Source organism: Cricetulus griseus, chromosome 2 (assembly GCF_003668045.3).
Source record: "Cricetulus griseus strain 17A/GY chromosome 2, alternate assembly CriGri-PICRH-1.0, whole genome shotgun sequence".
Classification (NCBI taxonomy): domain Eukaryota; kingdom Metazoa; phylum Chordata; class Mammalia; order Rodentia; family Cricetidae; genus Cricetulus; species Cricetulus griseus.
Window position 1 is genome coordinate 454,778,504 of NC_048595.1, and position 17,001 is coordinate 454,795,504.

A 17,001-nucleotide genomic window follows, 5' to 3' on the forward strand; every position below is an offset into this window, starting at 1 on the left:
CTTTCCTGAAACTCACTTCTGGACACTTAATAGCTAGTCCACAAGCTTGGTTAAAAGCACTCGACTTTAGGAGGCCTTGATATGTTTATAAACCCTGTAATCTAAAGAATCTCTGTCTGTATCTTTTGACAGTTGTGAGGGTAAGTAGCCCAGTGAGAGAGGCTAATACGGGGAGCGTTTCCAGGAGGCAGCTCTTGAAGTAGATTTTTCTCTTAACAGAGTATGGATGCCACCCCTCACTGTGTCGATGAAGGTGCAGACGTGATCGCCAGTGATGGCTTAAGCCCTGATGAAGAAAGGAGATCGAAAGTACAGGTGAGTGGCAAGCTGTGACACGAAGTCCTTATCCTCCTCCAAAGCCTGCTAATGAGCCACTTAATTTAACTTTTGTAATGGCTGAACACTTCAGCTCATCCCGTGTGGTGAGGGGGCTAACACACACAGAGCACATGGCTCTGCTAACTCTGGTGTTTATGGGGTATGTAAACAAAGGTGTGTGCCTGCTTCTTATCATTGGAGATAAATGCAGTAATCTCATGCTACTTAGTGATTTCCTCAGCTCCAAGTTGCACGGATTACACAGTATAACTTGATTTAGGAGATTTGAATATAAAAATTTGCCCAAAGCCAATATAAAGTATTATTGGTACTAAGTTGCATTCCAGTTTTAGAGATTTTATTTGCCTTGTTTTGTTCTTTAGTCAGGGTCTCACTGTATAGTCCAGGCTACCCTCGTACTTCAGGAGCAGCCAGGCTGGTCACCAGTCACAGATCTGTAAATACAGGTTGTGTCTATCATGTCCTTCATTTCCTTAGTGGAAATGTACCTTGGCAGTCTTCCCATGAGCAGGTTGGAGCCTGTTAGCCTGACAGCTGTGGCCCAGGCTCATCTCCACAGGTACCTGTGGAGCCCTGCAGATCACAGACCCCAGTACACTCTATTGTAATATCTGTGTGTTGTTTGCCTCTGGGAGGTGATACTCTAAGTAGACTCTTAAGTCAAACAGTACGTTGTCGGAATTGTGTTTCTTTTTTAAAATAGAATCATTGTGCAACCTGTCTTATTTTTGTTGTTGTTGTTTTTGTTTTTATTTTTTGAGACAAGGTTTCTCTGTGTAGCTTTGGAGCCTATCCTGGTACTCGCTTTGTAGACCAGGCTGGCCTCGAACTCACAGAGATCCGCCTGCCTCAGCCTCCCGAGTGCTGGGATTAAAAGCGTGCACCACCAACACCCGGTATGTGCAACCTGTCTTGAAACATACTTTTCTCACCTATATTGTAAAAGTATTTTAAAGTCTCACGTAGATCATCTCAGTTTTAGTAAAAAACAAAAAAAATGGGAGGGCGGGGCTTCGAGACAGGGTTTCTCTGTGGCTTTGGAGGCTGTCCTAGAACTAGCTCTTTGTAGACCAGGCTGGCCTCGATCTCACAGAGATTCGCTTGCCTCTGCCTCCCGAGTGCTGGGATTAAAGGCGTGCGCCACTGCTGCCCGGCTTTTAGTAAATTTCTTCTGTGCACAAGCAGCAGAGTTAAAGGGGAAAGGCGTGGACTCCTCGCCGCTCTCCATTTTACTTCCTTGGAAGCAACAGTCTGTTACCTCGCCTTCCAGAAGTACATTGTACACACCTTAACGAGACAGTGTGCACATGTTCCCCCATAATCTCCAAACAGATGTGTGCACTCTGTTTTGTTGTTTTTAATTTCTGTAAAAGGAATGTGGCTTTAATTTTTTGTTTGTTTGTTTTCTTGAGACAGGGTCTCGATGTGTAGCTCTGCTGGCCTCAAACTCAGATCTGTGTGCCTCTCTCTGCTTCCTGAGTGGTGGTATTAAAGATGTCCATAGCCATGTCCAGCTCCAGTATGTTTTAAAATTTCCATGGAAGGAACATGGTTTTAACCTTTTTTTTCCTTTGTTTGGACACAGTTCTGGTACATATACCTAGCGCAGGCTGGCTTTTAAATTGACCCTCTTGCCCCGGCCTCCTAAGTGCTGGGATTACAGGCACACACTGCCATGCCCCTGCTAGGAAGCACAGTTAGTTACTAATCGTGTAAGGCTCAAAGGAAACTGCCATAGCTTTGCTTGTGATGTATCTTTTCTACTTAGTAATTAGTTCTGCCCTTTAACCTGCTCTATTTTGTGTGTGTGTGTGTGCATATGTACATTTGCTTAGCACATGGCCTTTTTTGGGGTGTGTGTTTGTGACATGAGTAGTGTTTGTGCATATGTGTGGAGGCCACAGTGTCTGCTTCAGTCACTCCCAACCTCTTCTTAAAATTTTATTATTTTATGTGTATGGGTGTTTTGCCTGAGTGTACATGTGTGCACCACATGTGTGCCTGGTCTCCCAGAGGCTAGAAGCGGACATTGGGTCTCCTGAAGCTAAAGTTACAGGTGTTTGTGAGACACCGTGCGGGTGCTGGGATGTGAACCCTGGGTCCTCGACAAGAGCAACGTTCACTTTCAACCACTGGGCCATCTTTCCAGCCCCCAACCTTATTTTTTGAGACAAGGTCTTTTGCTGAACCTGGAGCCCGCCAATCTGGCTAGATTAGTCAGTAGCAAGCCCCAGGAATCCTTCCATCGACTCGACCACCATCCTGACTCCAGATGGGTGCTGGGATTTCAACTCAGGTTTGCTTGCACCAGATTAGCTGGCTCCTCGGTCTTGTGTATCATAGTTCTTAATCTCAGTCACTAGAGTTTTCCATTTTTTTAACATGAATACTGATATATTTTAAACTTAATTTGTCACATTGATGTCTGACCTGCTGAAAATGTGTCTAAATGTTGAAAATGTACTATGTCATTTCCCTTTGTTGGTTAGGACGTTGTTCCACAAGCGTTACTAGATCAGTACCTGTCAATGACCGACCCCTCTCGAGCACAGACAGTGGACACTGAGATCGCCAAGCACTGTGCATACAGTCTGCCGGGCGTGGCCTTGACTCTGGGCAGGCAGAACTGGCATTGCTTGAGAGAGACGTACGAGACCCTGGCGTCAGACATGCAGGTGAGTGAGTGTGTGTGACTGTGACTGAGTGTGTGAGATGAGTGGGTGGGAGTGTGTGTGTGTGACTGTGTGAGTGGGAGTGATTGAGTGTGAGTGGGTGAGAGTATGTGTGAGTGGGAATGACTGAGTGTGAGAATGTGTGGGTGAGAGTGTGTGTGAGTGGGAATGACTGAGTGTGACAATGTGACTGACTGAGTGTGATTGTGACTGAGTGTGATTGTAACTGAGTGTGTGAGTGGGTGAGTGTGACTATGACTGAGTGTGAGTGTGACTGAGTGTGAGCGACTGAGTGTGACTGAATGAGTGTGACTTGAGTGAGTGTGAGAGAGGGTGTGAGTCTGGGGTAGTGTATGTAGTGCTTGGCCTCCAAAGTCTCAAGAACTCTATGTCCTAGCGTGCGCTTGGTGTCACAGAGACGTCAAAAGCTTAGAGCAGTCTGAGCCCTCCTCCCAGGCAGACGTGTTCTCTCCTTTATAGATTTGTTCTTGAGACTAAAAGATGGCACATCCCCCCTAAAACTCCTGCGCTAAGTGCCGCTTTGGTTTTTGCACTAACTGGGTTTTTCACACCTTGATAGAACTGTCTCCGCTTAACATAAGCTTTGGTGCCAAGATCCTCAAAGATGGAAGTGAACCCTTGGCCTCTAGGGGATTGTGTGTGGACTTCTGTTTCTCTTTCCAGGCCTTCTTTGACTTAATTTCCTCTAGGTCAGTCTGCTTTCCATGTGCCAAAATTTGACCCCCTTGCCCTCTACCCATCCCAAGAAACAAACCAAAACCAAGAAGCCAGTAACAGAAACGCTGTTCTCTTAGTGTAGTTACTATTTCTTATAAAGAAAACAGTTGTTGGGCCTAGTTTCCACAGGTGGTAAATGCAGAGGTTATACCCATTCAAGACACAAGTACGGTGACTCAGCAGGACAGAAGAACCTTCCTGTGACACAGGCCCTTGAAGCGTCTTAACCACCGGCTCTGCAGGGAACCATTTTCCATCAGCAGTTTTCAGTTTCTGTGCTGAAGAATTCTAGGGTGTCCTTACATGGCCTTTTCTTTCTGCTCCCATCCTCCACAGGGCATCTTTGCCTTTGTCTCTTTCATATGGTGAGCTAGAGTGTACAGGTTTACTGTGTCTGTGTGCGTGTGCCATACACACAGAAATATTTTGTTCTTGGGTTTCTTACATTGCCAGTTGCGCAAACAAGTTTTGGGTTTTATTGAGATAAGGTAACGGATTGTGAAGAAAGCACTGTGTGGAGCAGCAGAGGGCACAGCTTAATTCATGTGGCTGTCAACACATCTGCCACCTAGTGTTCAGAGAACTACACAAGCTGGATTAGTGATGCCCAAACGTTTTTTCTTTATAAGTGAAAGGGAAACAGTAAGTACCATAAAGAGAATTTAAATTTTTATCATGACGTTTGACACAGAAATATGTTAATTGTATTCTGATGTAATTTGTTATTTTGTTGCGGGGAGGGGTATTTTTGTTTTTGTTTTGAGACAAGGTCTCACTATGTAGCCCTGGGTGTCCTGGGACTCTGTATGTAGACCAGGCTGGCCTCGAACTCACAGAGATCCACCTGCGTCTGCCTCTGCCTCTCAAGTGCTGGGTGGGATTAAAGTCATGATGTAATTTTTTTAAGTGTATCTGTGCATGTGGATGCCAGGAAATGCGCTCGTGTGTGTGTGTGTGTGTGTGTGTGTGTGTGTGTGTGTGTGTGTGTGTGTGTGTGCGCGCGCGCGTGTGTGTGTGCTCACGCGTGCATGCCTGTGCACACGTGCATGCATGCCTGTGTAGGCCCGAGGACACTCTGGATTCAGCTCCCTGCTACCAACTGTGGGATCCCCAAGTCACACACAGCTCATCTTTTTGTGGACAAGTGCATCTACCTGCTGAGCCATCTCATTGGCCCTGACGTATTTTTGAGGTTAATAACATTTAAAGTACAAAGCACTTTGTATTTAACTTTCTAACCCAGTTTTTATTTCTGCAGTGGAAAGTTCGAAGAACTTTAGCATTCTCCATCCATGAACTTGCAGTTATTCTTGGAGATCAGTTGACAGCTGCAGATCTGGTTCCAATTTTTAATGGATTTTTAAAAGACCTAGATGAAGTCAGGATAGGTGTTCTCAAACACTTGCATGACTTCCTGAAGGTAACTCTTAAATCCCTTTGCATAAAAATGTACTAAAAGTCTACTCTCAGCCTAAATTCCTCTGTGTGTGTGTGTGTGTGTGTGTGTGTGTGTGTGTGTGTAGCAATGTCTTTTGTTTGTTGTTGTTGTTGTTGTTTTTGAGACAGGTTTTCTCTGTGTGTAGCCCTGGCTGTCCTGAAGCTCACTCTGTAGACCAGGCTGGCCTTGAACTCAGAGATTTGCCTGCTTCAGTCTCCTGAGTGCTAAGACTAAAGGCATGCACCACCACTGCCTGCCTGTTTCTGTTTCTTACTAAAGAAATATTGTAACAATAACGTTTTCCGCCAGCTCTTGAGGCTTTAGGGCTCCCACATAACACACAGAGTCTTATATTAGTTACAATGCTGCTGGCCAATGACTAGGGTTTCTTAATGGCTAGCTCAGTCTTAATTATCAACCATAACTACTAACCTATATATTTTTATAAGGACTTAACCGAGGACGCCAGCCTCAATACACTTAGGAATAACTTGATGTTCACACCTTCCATTGTGGTATTAAGTTTGCTCACTTTCATGTGGGGTCTACTAGATTTCCTTGAGAACCAGCCACTCTTCATGATAGTGAGAAACTGGACAGAGAAGCTTTCTGTTATTGCTACAGCCACAGAAGAGTCTGATGTGTGTGCGTGCCCACGCCCGGCACATATGTGTAGAGTCTGAGGTGGCCAGAAGGGGGGGTCTGATGACCCGGGAACCCAAGTGACCAACATGTGGCTGCTGGAAGCAGAACCTAGGCCCTCGTCAAGAGCCCTCATCTAGAGCCGTCTTCTCTCCAGTCTCCAGTCCCTAAGACCCATTTTAATACAAGGGCTGGGAGGTGGCTTCTGTACTTGCTGTAAAAGCAAAAGGCCTGAGTTCAAATCCCAAGCACCTGCATCTGTCCTCATGATGGGTTATGGAATGGGCGGCCAGCCTAGGCAAACAATGCAGGTTGGGTGAAAGACACTGTCTTCAGAAGCAAACTAGAGCACAGCTAATTTAGCCCCTGCTCTCTTGTGGCCTCCCTGCCAGCACATTGCTTCTCCAAGGGAATCACCATGTTATTCAATCTGCTTTCCTCTAAGAAAAGAAACAACGCCTGTGCCTTGTCCTAGTTAATCACAGGGTTTCCTTTTGTTGCAACAGCTCCTTCACATTGACAAGAGAAGAGAGTACCTTTATCAACTCCAGGAGTTTTTGGTGACAGATAACAGTAGGAATTGGCGCTTTCGTGCTGAATTGGCAGAGTAAGTTCTAACCCTGTTGACGCTGTCTTGCAGGGGTGGGTTTTTCTCAGCTTTCCCTTTTTACTGTCCTCCTGGCCTCATGCACCTCTGAGCTTCTCTGAGGTGGTGTGCCTTCATCGTTCTCATCACTCCTGTCTTACTGTCCTGGATCCCGTGGAGCTGGGTGTTAATAAATCTGCTGTCTCTGTTCATCCCCGAGGCCCGTCACTGTCGCTCAGGGCAGCATTGCCAGTTCCTCTTTGCCCCGAGTGTTCCGTTCCACCCTCAGCTCCCTGTTGTCCCTGTACTGATAGACAGCCTCTCCTCCAAGTTCTGCCTGAATCTTTGGCATCTGGGCTTTCTCAGAGGCTGTCCCCTCTGCTGCCAGCTTCAGTCTTGTACAGGCCTCCAGCAGTAGGATGTTTGCTTGGTATCAAAAGGAGGCCCTTAATTTCAGTGTTGAATTTTACGCATGTCAGTTTTTTGCCTTCATGCGTTACCTGTGACTCTGGGTGGTTGTGAGCTGTCTGGTCACATTGCTTAGCACACACTCTATTCCCTGAGATGACACTTTGTGTCCCCTTGGGGCTTGCCTCTGTGGGAATTAATGTCAGGAGAGGATTTCTAAATCCTGTTGACCACAGCAAGTCCCCTGAAGACTGATAGAGTCCTGTCCTGACCTGGGTGTGGCTGTCTGCTTCAGCTGCCCACTGAGCTCACTTGCATCTTTGTGTTTGTAATCTCAGAACCTTCTAGCACAGTGGTTCTGAACCTTCCCAATGCTTTGACCCCCTAATGTAGTTCCTCAGCTATAAAATCTTCATTGCTACTTCAGAACTGTAACTTTGCTAGTTATGAATTATGATGTAATGTCTGATATGCAGGATGCTCTTAGGCGACCCTTGTGAAGGGTTGATAATCGCTGTTGTAAACCAATGCCGTAGGAAAACCATGAGTGACGTTCCAGTCAAGGAAATGCTCTGCTCTGTCTCCATTCCTGAATGTTTTTAGTCTGCTGATGCTGTAACAAAGTACTTGACGCTGGGTAATGTGGACAAGAAATGCATGCTTGGCACCTGAAGCCGGTGGCCCCACAGAAGCACCCGCCCCACCTGTTTCTCAGGGATGTGCAGGCCCTGAATTCACTGGTGTGAATATCCCCTTTTGTGCATTCCAGGAGGCCTAGAGGTCACTTGGCACAGAAGCCTGCTTGATCATAAGAACTTGGTGTCCAGTGTTACCACACAGTTAACCTGTTGTCTTGTTTTTAAAGCTTGGTTGAATTTTAATTGTTTTTGTCATTTATGTCGTTGCAGACAGCTGATTTTACTTCTAGAATTGTATAGTCCCAGAGATGTTTATGATTACCTGCGTCCTATTGCTCTGAATCTGTGTGCAGACAAGGTCTCTTCAGTCCGTTGGATTTCCTACAAGTTGGTATGTCTCAGCTCGTTGGCCTTTCCATCGTTGCTGTGCAGTCACAGGACTGATGGGAGCCAGCCTTACTTTCTGCTTCCCTTAGGTCAGTGAAATGGTGAAGAAACTCCACACAGCAACACCCCCAACATTTGGAGTAGACCTCATCAATGAGCTGGTGGAGAATTTCGGCAGGTGTCCGAGATGGTCTGGTCGGCAAGCGTTCGTCTTTGTGTGCCAGGTAAGAAAGGCCGGGCACACCTACTGAGTGCTCCCAAGCCCAGCTCCTCCCTCCTCATAAGAACTGCAGTCCCTGGCTGTCTGTCGTGAGGTTGCGTGCTTCTCACAGTCAGGATCTGTGTGGTTCATTCAGCCAGACATGTGCCAAACACAGCACAAGGCACACCAGGAGGCGGCTGGGAAATAAAGGTCTCTGCAATTTAAAATTGCAACTGAAGCCAAGCACGGTGCACGTGACACACCTGTAATCTCAGCACTTGAGAAGTAGGTGAGGCAGGATGGTGAATTGCCAACGACCTAAAGGGACTGGGGGAGAGGAGCTGAGGGACATAAAGTCAGACCCGTGAGAAGCCCTAAACTCAAAGGCTCTGACTGCTTTTACCAAAACCACAGGTAGCATCCGAGTAGACACCACCTGTTTATCTTGACTGGAACATCATGGACTTACTGAAGCATGACATGGTGTCTTACCTAGCATGTACAGTAGACATGTGTTCCTAGCATGTACAATAGACATGTGTTTGGGTTAGCATGTACAATAGACATGTGTTTGGGTTAGCATGTACAATAGACATGTGTTGTTTGGTTTAGCATGTACAATAGACACGTGTTGTTTGGGTTAGCATGTACAATAGACATGTTGCTTGGTTTGGGTTTTGAGTTTGCATACACCTGGAATTCTGGTCTAAGCATGGACCCTAAAATCTATACCCCTTAAGTTGCCACGAAGGGTTCTGTCCTCTGTGTGATGGTTGCTTCTTTCCACTAGACTGTCATTGAAGACGACTGCCTCCCCATGGACGAGTTTGCTGTGCACCTGATGCCACATTTGCTGACCTTGGCAAATGATAGGGTTCCAAATGTCAGAGTGCTGCTTGCAAAAACACTGCGCCAGACTCTACTAGAGAAAGGTGGGTGGCAGCTGATAGGACGTATTGGACAGGAAGGACAGTGTGTGGATAAGGAGCAGATTCCTGGGTCACACTTGAGCAATAAAGAATCTGCCAGGAAGATAAGTTCATGATCGTTTTCTCAAGTGTACAGAACACTGAAAGGTCTTTTTACTAAGATACTGGTGTTTGGGGTAGAAATTTCTTTTATCCTGGGCATACCGTATTTTTTTAACTTAAAATTCAGTAATCTTAAAGGTTTGGTAATGATGGTGTCTGGGGAGAGGCTCAGTCTGTTTTGCTCTGCAGGCATGAGGATCTGCATTTGATAACAAGAACCTGTGTGGAAAAGTGTAGTGTGGGCATATGCCCCAGTGCATGCCCCAGTGCTCCCAGGCAAGGGCATGCAGATCCTGGGAGTCACTGGCCCTCCAGTCTAGCTAAGTTGACAAGCTTAAGGCTCAGTAAGAGAATCTGTCTCAAAATACAAGGAATGGCTGGGCGTTGGTGGTGCACGCCTTTAGTCCCAGTACTTGGGAGGCAGAGGCAGGTGGATCTCTGTGAGTTCGAGACCAGTCTGGTCTACAAGAGTGAGTTCCAGGACAGCCTCCAAAGCTACAGAGAGAAACCCTGTCGTGAAAAACAAAAAACAACAAAATACAAGGGATGGCATTCAATCATGCAGCTCCACCTCCTGCTCACACACACACACACACACACACACACACACACACACACTTATAATAATCTGAATATGGAGCATCAGGACTGGTTCTGCAGATTCTACATTTGCTGCCAACCCTGAAGACCTGAGTTGGACCCCCATTACCCACAGGATGAAAGAGAGCACCAACTCCCAGAAGCTGTTCTCTGACCTCCACATATGGCAAGGCATATGTGGACTGTGAAGACACTGCCTGCAGTGTGAACCTTGACTGCCAGGCCTCTTTGCCCTTCGTTTGTTTGGCAGAAGACACAGGCACCCTGTAGCATTTGTTGTTTTGGTTTAGGTACTGTGACTGCCTTCTCCAAATGCCACACAAAAATAGGTGCTCCCACCCCCCAGAAAGAGTGTGCATATAGTTTTCCTTTTCTGAGCTAATAGCTAAAAATACCATAAAAACAAGAAATCTCGCAATCCCTTTTGATGCTTTTTTCCCCTGCAACAAATGAGCTCTCAAACTATTACACTTGGGAAGAGCTGTATTGATTAGACAGTGAGCTTTCTGTATCGACTAGACTATCCTTGCTCTAAAATGCCAAGGTTAACCTTGCGTACTGGACATGTCATTTGTAGAGTACTTCCTGGCCTCTGCCAGCTGTCATCAGGAGGCTGTGGAGCAGACCATCATGGCCCTTCAGATGGACCGAGACAGTGACGTCAAGTACTTCGCAAGCATTCACCCGTCCAGCACCAAAGCCTCTGAAGACGCAATGAGTACGGCTTCCTCGACGTACTGAACCCGGAAGCGTGGTGTCCTCCTGCCCCCTTCTACCAGAGCCAGGCTCGACTTGCCCGGCACCAGTGTGGGACAGCTGTGGGGGGGACCTCCTCCTGCCATCTCGTTCCCAGGTGCAAGTGGCCTACTCCCAGTACCAGTGGTTTTAAGAGTCAAGAGAAAGTACAGTAAACACTATTATCTTATCTTGACTTAAGGGAAAGTAATTTCTCAGAGGATTATAATGTCACCAAAGCCTTAACTTGTTACTTCATCTTCCTGACTGAATGACTTGAATTGGCAGAGCGGTTTCCCTTGGGCAAGGATGAGGTTCCCAGAGACCTGCATTGCTTTCTCCTGGCTTTGTTTAATGGCTGATAAGAGATACTCGAGGCCAGAAGGTGGATGCACCAGACGGGAAAGAAAGACCTTCAGTATTAGCCTAAGCATTCCTCACAGGTGTGAGCCTGCCCGGCTCCTTGGCTGCCTTGCCCAGCCCTAAGTGTGAATAGTTCTTGGCATATGTAAATGACAAAGGAGATTTTTTTCTCTCCTAAGGTAAGGGCTTGATGTTAACACTAAATAGAATCTGATTTTGACCCCTATTGCAGCACATTGCTGTATATTTACAGAATCTCTCTCCTGATTTGTTTTTCATGCTGGTCATGACCTGAAGGAAATTTCTTAGCACAAATATTGTGTCAGGTGTTTTAACTTGATCATGGTCAGCTCTGAGGTGCAACCTTTTCGTCCCACGCTGCACAGACCCGTGACCACTCTGGGGCCTGCAGCCTTAATCATGAGGTTAGAACTGTTGTGGTAAAAGTTCCAAATAAAATTAATAGGACCTATAAAGAGATGCCACCCACTTTGTTTTCTAAATGTCTACAAATAAATGGAATATGTGACCTGTATTACTTAGCATAAGACGGGGGAAAGATTAAAATATTTGTCTTTACCTAGCTCAGTAGTCTCTTTGGGATCTGCCAGGTGTTCGTCAGTCAGTCCTACTCCTAGCTCACAGCAGCAGCCTCAGACTAGGGATGCTGTGATCAGCAGCCTTACCCTGAAGCTCCTGAAATGCAGACAGACATCTCCGAGCCTCGGTTTCCCCATCTGTAAGATGGGAACTAGGAAGGCCCTATTGCCCACAGGGTTGTGCAATTGCACGAGGGTGTGTGAAGGCGCCGAGTGCTGTGATGCAAATTCTAGTTGTTCCTACTGTGCAGTCCCCATCACTCCTGGGGGAGGGGGCACCCACTGAGGGCTGGGTTGCTCCCATGTAAACTCCCACAGACAAGCCCTTGCAATAAAAACGAAAGAGTGAGCAAATCCCACTGGCAAACGAGTTAGAATGGATAAGAAACCCACACTAGCACACTGCTTGGAGAGTGGGTGGGCCAGGGCAGCAATGTTCTTGGTGTTGGGCCTCACAGACTCCTGAAGACAACAGCAGAGCTGTGTTTGGGTAGCTTCAGCCTTATTTACTCTTAACTTCAGCACGGTCCACTACAGTAACCCACTTTTGCCCCTCAGACCTTCAGTTCTGCAAATGATGTTACCAGCTGCTGCAGTTTTTGAAGACAGTGGCAATGAAAACAGTATTTTCAGTCTGTGGTGTGTTAGAGCACTGTGTCAAAGGCGCAGCTCCCTGCTGCTTGACATCCTCCTGGGGCATCCCTCCCTCCAGACCCCGCTCACCGAGAGTCCAGTGTGGCCACTAAAGTCAGGAAGGTCCCTGCATTGTTGAACAACCTTAACACAGTGCGTGCAAAAAGCCTGTGTTTGATTACTCTCTGGCGAATTCAAAATAAGAAAAAGCATCTCCATTGCTGGATAAACACCATGACCAACAACTTGAGAAGGAAAAAACTTACACTTTGTAATCACTGAGGGAAGTCAGGGCAGCAGCCATGGAGGACACTGCTTGCTGGGACACTCTCACATACCCCTGGACCCCTTGCCTGTGGGGCAGCATCTCAACACTGGGCTGAGCCCTCCCACTACAGTCAATCAAAATGCCCTCCATCAATTGTGAGGCCCCCTTTCCAGGGGACCCCACACATCACTATCAACCACAGTCTTTCCTTTGTCCCCAATATCTCACGTTAACAGGACAAAACACAGCCTGAAAGCCCTAAATTTAAATCCGTTCAACACTTTACAAGTATGAGATTCATGTAATTTCTTACTTGAAGAGGAAAGAACAGCAAAACCAAACTCCCAACAATGTAAACATCTCAGTGTCTGAGACACGGGGGAGCAGCACTCTACACTGCCACTGTCATTGGTGCTGGGGTGGTCACTGTAGCCGAGGCTGTAAGCACAAATAGCCTTCCTGGTTCTTTAGGACTGACCCTGTCTTACCATGGCAAGCATTAGCTCTCTCCAGGACCCTCCAGTACAACTCCAGCACCTTCTCCAGTGGCCTCTTGGCCCCTGCAGGAGTTCCAACCTGGCTTCCTGGCTCCAGGCATCAGCTGCTCTCTGTGACTCACCCTCTCATACCTTCAAAACCAGGACCATGTGGAAGATTCTAAGCCCCACTGCTAAGCTGAACAGCAAACTCAGAGATACAGCTCTGCCCACCCTGGAACATACCTGTGTGCTCAACCTTAGAGACGCTTCCCAGAGACTTGACCTCAGTGATGCTGGTTCCTTAATCACAGCTGGTTTTTCAGCCTGAGTCAACCAACATCAGCTGTCTTGGTAAAGCAAAGGTTTCTTTCATTCAGTGGTACTGGTCTCTTGTTAATCACAACTCAGTTTTCAGCCCTAGCGGACCAAAACACAAATACCTGATTCAAAATGCTACACAAACTACAACAGTCTTTGAGGGACTCCAACTTGACAAGTCAGACCCCATCATCTGCATTTCTCAGTATTTACCAAGTTCCTACCGAAGAGTTCACTAAGTCGAGCGCTCAACTATCTTTGCAGACTGAGTTCCTAACACTTCTATAACCCAAAACAAGAGTCGCATCTACAACAGCAGTGCTCCACTCTGGGACCAATGTCCACCCTGGTTTGCAAGGGAGGAAGGAAAGACTGTCTCCTATGACATCATTTATATCAAGGAAGCCAGGGCAGGAGCCTGGAGACAGGAACTGAGGCATACTGTGGAGGAGCACTCTGTACTGTGGAACAGACTGGAGGAGCACTCCTTATTAGCTTGCTCCCCAAGGCTTGCTCAGCTGGTTTCTTTTACACATCTCAGGACCACCCGCCCAGGGTGGTATTGCCCACAGTGGGCTGGGCATTCCCGTATCAATCATTCATTCAAAATGCAAGGAAGATGAAGACCTGCCCCGTCCAGCCTGATGGAGGCAGTCCCTCAGCCAACACTCCTCTCCCTAGAGATAGCTAGTACTGTGTCGAGTGTCAAACCCAGCATAGGGAGGAGACAGCTGATCTGGCTTTCAAAGTCCATCCCTGAGGGAAGTCAACGCAGGACAGAAACAAACTGGAGCAACACTGCTCATCAGCTTGCTCCCCCAGGGCTTACTAGCACCACCTACCCAGGTGACACTGCCCACCCTATATCAATCACTGATTAGAACAGTGCACCTCAGGCAACTGTGATGGAAGGGAAAAAAAAACCCTCAAGGGAGGTTATCTTTCCCCCAGTGACTCTAGTTTGAACCAGATTGACATGCACCACCTTTTAATGCCAGCTCCTCGGCAGCTGGGATACAGGGCACAGCAGTAGACTGGGAGAAAGCCTACAAAGCTGCATGCCCCGGGAAAAGCCAAGAGCAGTTAGTGCGTGAAGGAATTTTCCTGATGTAAAAGCAAAGAGATAACACATTCTCATGACAGTTTATGAACAGTACAAAATAATCCATCCCCTATAGCTGCTTGATGCTGTGTAGCTAACCATGGAAGGTCCTTGTTCAACTGTTGGGTGGGTGACAGCCAGGCAGAGGGGTCGTCATAGCTGGCTGGCCCCATCTTCCACAGGACTTGTGACCATCCCTTCTATAAACTGCCCTCTCCATGCAAAATCTGACGGCAAGAGTAGCAACGCAAATACTTTTTAAAATCTCTGAGAAATTCGAAACGGCTAGTGGATCTTTTGCAGCTGAAGACGCCTGCCACAGGCTACCGCCCCAGACAGCACTAGTATTCCTCCATATCCACTGTCTGACTCTGCCAGAACCCCTGTGCCCAGAGTGAGCAGGTACACACACTCCTGCCGTCTAGAAAAGGGTGGACAGGGGTCAGGTTGGCCTTGTGCTTAGTAGTGTGCCTGCCACACAGCATAAAAACGTAAGCCACAGTCCCCAGCATTTCATATATAAGATACTGGATGATGGTGGTGTGTGCCTATAACCCTAGTGCTGGAAAGCACGTAAGCAGGAGCCCAGAAGCCCACTGGCCAGCTGTCCAGATGAACCATAAGGAATCATGAGACCTCATATCAAGAAATAATTCAGTACATACACACAGGGGGCTACTACTCAGCTGTAAACAATGAAATAATACAACACTGCACACATCCAATACAGGATTTGCAAGAACTGACCTGGGAACCGCCTCATTGAGAACTAGCTCATGATGGTTTGGGATGGAGTCATGCAAGCTGCCAACAGTAAAGCTATCAATAGCCCCATCCAGCTAATAACACCAGTGAACCACGGTGACCAACATGGTAAAGTATTCGACAAGGTACAATAGCAGTACTTCTATCCCATGGGTAGCCAACAGTCACTGAATACATTTCATGCCTAGCACTGTCAACTTAGCCAATCTCCCATGCCCGAAGAGAACAGGGACCCAGGGGAGAACCTAGGATGGTCACTCTCCTAACCAGTGCCATTCTGAATACTGTCCTACCTGCAGACCATCTGCAGCAGCAGTTTACAGAAAGCCACAACTGGTCAAAGCACAGAGACCAAAGGACTATGGTGTTGCTTCCAACCAATACAACACAACCTCACTCCTCAGGCTCAGGGGACACCCTGGAGGGAGATGCAGGGAGATTCTAAGAGCCAGAGGACCAGGACATCTGTGATGGCTATAGTCTCTTCTTAAAAACAGACACAGAGCTGGGCGGTGGTGGCGCACGCCTTTAATCGTAGCACTCAGGAGGCAGAGGCAGGCGGATCTCTGTGAGATGGAGACCAGCCTGGTCTACTACAAGAGCTAGTTCCAGGACAGCCTCCAAAGCCACAGAGAAGCCCTGTCTCGGGGGGAAAAAAAAAAAAAAAGGACACAGAAAGAGGAAGGATGAATACGATCAAGATATATATGAAATCTCCTAAGGCTAAGAGATTATTTTTGTATGTTTTGACATAGGGTCTCCCGCTGAACCCAAAGCTCACCGACTTGCCTAGACCAGCTAACTACCAAACTTGGGAATCCTCCTGTTTGCATCTGTGCAGAGGTAAAACTGCAGGCTCTCCCCAGCACTCCTGGCTGCTGATGTGAACACTAGGGTCTCCATGCTGCACGGCAAACACTGATGACTAAGCTACCTCCCAACCCACACACGGCTTTTTATGTGGGTCCTAAGGCCCGAACTCAAGTCTTCATGCTTGTACAAGCCCGGTACCCTCCATGCTGCCTCTGGCCTATGGGAGACATCGTTTCACAGAGAACCCCATGGAAGCTGTGGGTCCCTGCTTGGGAGCTGACCCATATCCTCACCCCTCTGTCTCCAGACTGTAAACCAAGTCACCTACATAAATTCTGTGGTACAGTTTAACTACACGAAATAGAGTCCAGATATTTGTCATGCTTTAAATATTAGATTTTTTGGTTTTTCGAGACAGGGTTTCTCTGTGTAACAGCTCTGGCTGTCCAAAAACTCACTCTGTAGACAGGCTGGCCTTGAACTCACAGAGATTCGCCCACCTCTGCCTCCTGAGTGTTGAGAATTAAAGATGTGCTCCACACCTTTTCATCCCTAGCATGCTAACTGTTCAAAGTCCTCGTTTCACATTTGAAATGCAAACCTCCGTAAAGCCAACAACCAGGGCCAATATGGGCCTGGACTTGACCTGAAGGGCACAGCTTGCTTTCCCAGCAGTGCCAGAACTGAGTTCAGGGGCTGCAGACTGAGCAGGCACAGGTGAGAGGAACCACATGGTCTGCATGGTGAGGAAGACCTGGTGAACACAGCTTACCCAACTCTCCACCCGGAGTTCCTTTCCAACTCTTTGCCAGCTGCTGGAATGCAATTATCTCAAAGAAAACAATGTACAAGAAAAAAGTTTTTTTTCTCAAATGGCTGTTGAATTTATTTCCTTGATCAGTAACGATCCTGGCAAAAGTTAGTTAACCAACATTGAGACATTTGTAATGAAATACTAATTTAAAAAACCCATGATACCTTGATAGAAATTAGAGTTTACACAAACAAAAAGAAGTCTTCACTATTGCCAGCAAATGTAAAACGAATGCAGTATGCCTGACAGGACGCAGCAGGGCACTTGTACGCTTATATTTGACACTTGACCTATTTCCAGTCACCATACTATCTTCTCTCCAGATTTAAAAAAATAGTGTGCTGATTTCTATAACAAAGCTTTTTTTTTTTTTTGTCCGTACAAAAATCAAATAATGGCCAACAAGTCACAACAGTGCAATAGGTAGAGGC

General features: G+C 47.0%; 1 protein-coding gene across 2 annotated transcripts in view; it reads left to right on the forward strand.

The window, feature by feature from the left end:
• Ppp4r1 (protein phosphatase 4 regulatory subunit 1) overlaps positions 1–11,362 on the forward strand; it is a 43,188-nt gene extending 31,826 nt beyond the window's left edge. For both annotated transcript variants that reach the window (XM_027397766.2, XM_027397767.2), the window contains 8 exons: positions 220–315; positions 2,829–3,014; positions 5,008–5,169; positions 6,336–6,436; positions 7,732–7,852; positions 7,938–8,072; positions 8,841–8,982; positions 10,259–11,362. In XM_027397766.2, coding sequence (XP_027253567.1) covers positions 220–315; positions 2,829–3,014; positions 5,008–5,169; positions 6,336–6,436; positions 7,732–7,852; positions 7,938–8,072; positions 8,841–8,982; positions 10,259–10,422 — 1,107 coding nt within the window. In that variant the 3' untranslated portion in view covers positions 10,423–11,362. The remainder of the gene's footprint in view (positions 1–219; positions 316–2,828; positions 3,015–5,007; positions 5,170–6,335; positions 6,437–7,731; positions 7,853–7,937; positions 8,073–8,840; positions 8,983–10,258) is intronic.
• Positions 11,363–17,001: the final 5,639 nt, after the last annotated feature.